Source organism: Sycon ciliatum, chromosome 1 (assembly GCF_964019385.1).
Source record: "Sycon ciliatum chromosome 1, ocSycCili1.1, whole genome shotgun sequence".
Taxonomy (NCBI): Eukaryota; Metazoa; Porifera; class Calcarea; order Leucosolenida; family Sycettidae; genus Sycon; species Sycon ciliatum.
Genome location: NC_088643.1, coordinates 9,643,096 through 9,647,691, shown reverse-complemented (window position 1 = coordinate 9,647,691; position 4,596 = coordinate 9,643,096). Strand labels below are relative to the sequence as shown.

General features: G+C 51.3%; 1 protein-coding gene across 1 annotated transcript; it reads left to right on the top strand.

The window, feature by feature from the left end:
- The first annotated feature begins 1,123 nt into the window (after nucleotides 1-1,123).
- LOC135806830 (transcription factor Sox-7-like) lies at nucleotides 1,124-4,246 on the top strand. The gene is made up of 2 exons (XM_065321019.1): nucleotides 1,124-1,438; nucleotides 2,402-4,246. Exons 1-2 carry the CDS (start codon nucleotides 1,299-1,301, stop codon nucleotides 3,798-3,800), a joined length of 1,539 nt encoding a protein of 512 aa, XP_065177091.1. The 5' UTR covers nucleotides 1,124-1,298; the 3' UTR covers nucleotides 3,801-4,246.
- The last annotated feature ends 350 nt before the right edge of the window (nucleotides 4,247-4,596 follow it).

Below are 4,596 nucleotides of genomic sequence, written 5' to 3'. Positions count from 1 at the left end.
AATTATTTTTAAAGCCCGCTGAACCTACATTGTACTACTAGTACAATATGTAGTTGGGAGTGGCACAACGTAGAGCGACCGTTATCACATGGGTGCATAAGAAACCGCTATGGTTGACTTCCGTCTCAGTGAGATGTAGCGGACAACACCTCTTCGATAAGCTCCCGCAAGTAATTACTACTACATGTACTTGAGAACGGTTTTATTCCCAACAGCATGACGTAAGAGTCAAAGCAAAAAGACAACCCATTTTCGCAAGTAATAATTATTACTAGTACTGTACTCGCGCTCCGGCCCCAAATCCCTATCCCACGCATTCGGAGGTCCGGATCCGGGAAAGGTGAGACACGTGTTATTCCCCACTCAGATCAGGAGTGCCAGGCCCAGAGCTACCTAGTCCCTGTACATCGTGGTACATTGACATTGTCATGCAGCTCGCAGCCCGGCCGCGGCCCTCTTGTGGACCAGAATAAGTAATGCAGACTGACTTGCACCGCGTTCCGGTATTTACGTCGAAAATGTGGGGGCACGCGCTTGATGAAACGACGTTCTCTCTTGTTTTGCGAAGACTGGACATGTTCTCAAGTCAGGCAGGGTTGATGTACAAGTGCCGCATATCTGACTGCTGAGCTGACCGAGCTTGTCATAATTATCGGGTCGCGGGCTCGTATCGCGTACTGCGATGTATCAAAAAGGTGCAGGACCTTGGTCGCGTGAGCTTATCACGCGTATGCATGTTGACACATGAAAACTGGACAACTGCAAGGTGTGGAGATCAAGAGCTTTCAAACGGCCTAGCCTCGTTCCTATGTGACAGGCGTAAAACACCTCACAACCCAGGGAACGACCATGTAAGTAGTTGAAACCGAGTAGGCTGCCAGAGATAACGAAAAACGTTTGACGAACATGACTAGACTGGAGACTCGGAGAAGAATAGCTGGCCACCCACAAATATTCCCCCGGGAGCTCTGGCGCGAGGACGAAAAAATTGAGTACCTTCCATCTGCAATCTCTCCTCGAGCACTTGCCCCCCCCCCCCCCTCGATATTCGAACCGCTGCACGTGCATAGCGGAACGTCACAAGAAAGTGAAAAAGTATCATTATGATCAGAATGGCATGAGCCGACATCGGGCGCCAACCAGATCGCATAAAACGAACGAACTGACTTGGGACGGCATCATTTTGCTCGCTCCATCTGCAGCAGAATAATAATAATTATTGGAATTCCACCAACCAAATCGGGTTGTTCGGCACCTTCACTGCACGTCGCTACTCAGTCTCAGCAACCACGACCACGATGGCCAGCATGAGACAAGGACAATTTCCGGATCTTGCGGAGGGTTCGCCGGGAAATTGGAGCTCGAAGTCCAACTCACCGAGATCATCGTACGGAATTCCTTCGGCCTGTAGCGTCTACTCGGGCTCGGATCAGGGCAGGTGAGTTGAGCAGTAACAATAATATTGCATGCTGAGTTCGAATAGACAAAATCAGATAGGTAAAGAATGCCCACAGATGAATTTGGTCAGTTGAACGGCCGTGGTATGGATTATCTAGATATCCGGTTTGAACTAGGGTTCACCATGCCAGTAGAGACTTGATTGGAAGGGATGGGATGTGCTGCAGAAGAACCACGTCAGTTGGCGTAAGTCCTTATTCCAGAGAGCCACCGATAGAATCTATCGAAAGAATCAATGCCGATACTGCGAATCGTCGCCTCGTCTGGGTATGCCGGCACCGCTGATAGTGCGACAAAGCCATTCAGAGCCCGAAACAAAACATATCTCGGGTCCTGAAGCCACTAGCTAGACTAGATAGGTTTGTTAGCCTGAACCCATGCTTGTACAAAGCTATGTTGGCCGCCGCAGCAGTCGTAGCGAGAATGCAGCCTATCTCATTTACGATATTGAGCTGCTTCGGAGGAGCTTCATAAATCAAGCCGGCTGGTCAAATCTGTGCCATTCCACGAAGGGATCAGAAAAGAAGCAGTTGGGAAGCGGATCCTCAAACCTAACTGGTCCGTATGCTGTTACGTCTTATCAGGCACATGTGTGTAAGTTTTAGCCTCGCTGCATGGGGCCTGGGGCCCCATCTTTACCCTGATACAGAGAGTAGACATTCAAGCTGCCTCGCTATATTTGAAAAGCCAGTGTTGTGTACTGACAAACACCGAATGTCCGAGTGTGTTAGATCTGCAATTGTCAATCATTTGTACAGATAACAGCAGGGTAGAGCAGTGTGCCGCGGTACGACACTAATAGATACTGAGAACAGTGTCTTATGATGCAATCCTCAATGATCTCCAGCTAAGAAATTAGAAACACTACTAGCTATTGCCATCGTCCGCACCATGACTAATCCGGCTGTTCTTTCCAACTGTTTTATGGACACCTTTCCCACAGATCGTGCCCGTCGTCCCCTGAGAAGAGACCGGACAGTTCGCCAGAACCAGCAGGCGTGGTGTGCACCAACTGTTCGCACAGCTTGGTAAACTCTGTCTCAGCCGCCGGCAAAGCATCCCCGCCCGTTCACAAGGCAACTGCCGCAACACCACCAGCGGGCACAGCCAAAGATGAGGAGGAGGAAGAAGAGCCAAAGAAGCTGAAACGGCCAATGAGCGCCTTCCTGATCTGGGCCCGAACTGAGCGCCGTCGTCTCCACAACATCGTCCCACAGAAAATGCCGAACAGCGAAATCAGCAAGCTGCTCGGTCAGAAATGGCGCATCATGCCCGAGGCACTGAAGGCTCCGTACCACGAGCAGGCCGCCAAAGCTTGCGACGAATATCGCGAAGCCAATCCGAAACGCCGACGCCGACAGCCTCGCGCCCAAGGTGCCGTGCCACTCAAGGCCACGACGAAGAGCAGCATCACGGAGGATACAATGGTCAGGCTGATGCAGTTTGACGAGGCGCCAAAAGAGACTGCATCAATTGCGCCTGCGCCCAATGGCACACTGCCTCTTGCCGCTGTTTCAACGCAGGACTCGATGGCTTGCTCCTCTCACTATGACTACAGCCCAACATCCACTTGTACGGGCCTGTCGTTGTACAGCAGCACATCACGCACGTATTGCCGATCTACTTCTTCAGATGATTCGCTGCACGACCATCTGCTGCAGCTAGAGGTGGATGCTGCCGACGTTGCGAGAATGCAGCTGCCCATGGAAGCGGCCTGGTCCCCGCAGCTGACGGCACAGTTCCCGTACATGGCGGACATTGCGGCCTACAATACCGCGCTGCAGGTCTCCACGGCGCCACCGACGCCCAGCATATCCGGAGCGTTTTCCTCCACTGCCCCGCCAGCCATGGCGAGTAGTTCGGCGGCCTTCCTACCTGGCATGATCCAGCGCATGTTGCCCGCGACACCACTAAGCGCCGGCCCGAACCACCCGGTCTTTCTCGCCGACGAACCGCCCGTGCATGCTAACTCGCACCTATCCGGCTCCCCAGTCGACCCGTCGTCATGTGTGCACGTACATGTCCACGTTCCGGATGTGGTGTCTTCGGCACAGCTGATGCCACCGCAGAACGTGGCAATCGCGTCATCGACACGGGAAGGCTCGGCTATGTCCAGGCCCGGCAAGGCGCAGCAGTCGACAGCGCCATCCTCACAACATCCAATGAAGCCTGTGAATAGCATGCCGCCTGCAGTGTCCCCACCCGTAAGTCTCTCAGCTGGAAACATATCGTCGCATGGACTGCAACAGAATGGCTCCATGCCTGTCGGTGCACTTCTACAGCAAAACGGTACATACGCTCCCAGCCTCCAGTTCCCGAGCTGGTTTGGTGATCTGCTTTAGGCTGTGCTAGTAGTTCCCTATCGATGCCTCTACGCTCGGAATCGGAAACCTCTTGTAACTATTTATAAACATCTCAAACGTGTTCATCATGCTTCACTGTTTATTGATTCAAGCTCTCCTAGCATGTGGTAAGGACAATTTCGAACCTTAACACCGACAGTAGCACCTGAAGCAGGCTTTGGTAGCATGCATCCAATGCTAAATTACTTGCGCATTATGCCGCCAGGACCTCAGCATCATAGCAAGTGCGTGTGCTGGAACTTGGAGCCTTGTAAATTTCTTATTGGTTGTATCTAAGCCAACCAGAAACAATTTATAATTCTAAGCTTGACCGTGCCAACCAATTGTTGTTCTTTGCTAATTTAACATGCTTTATTGAAGCACTAGCCTGCGTGATGACCTGTTTTGCTGGGTTGAGATTTGTCCAAGGTTTTCATTACTTTCTTTTAAAAGACAAGCGAATGTCGATGCTGATGATAGATGACTTGTCGGCTAATGTCCCTGCAACCTTGAACATGCTTTTTGCTGACCGTCGCCTGAGGTGTTTTGACATACAGGAAGTTTACCCCAGCCTGTAGCATTATGTAAGGTAGTCCACAGTAATCTGCCGGAACTGTTTATGTTGCCCTGCAAATGATGAAACGCAGGTTTCCTCTAGAGATGAGTGCACCGCACGAATATCCTGTTGGGCTCAAGGAAACAATATCTTTTCAGACTATGCGTGGAGCTTCACACCTGTGGTTGTTTTTGCCACATTGGTTTGGTGTAGACTTTGCGAAAAGCTGGGCTGGAATCG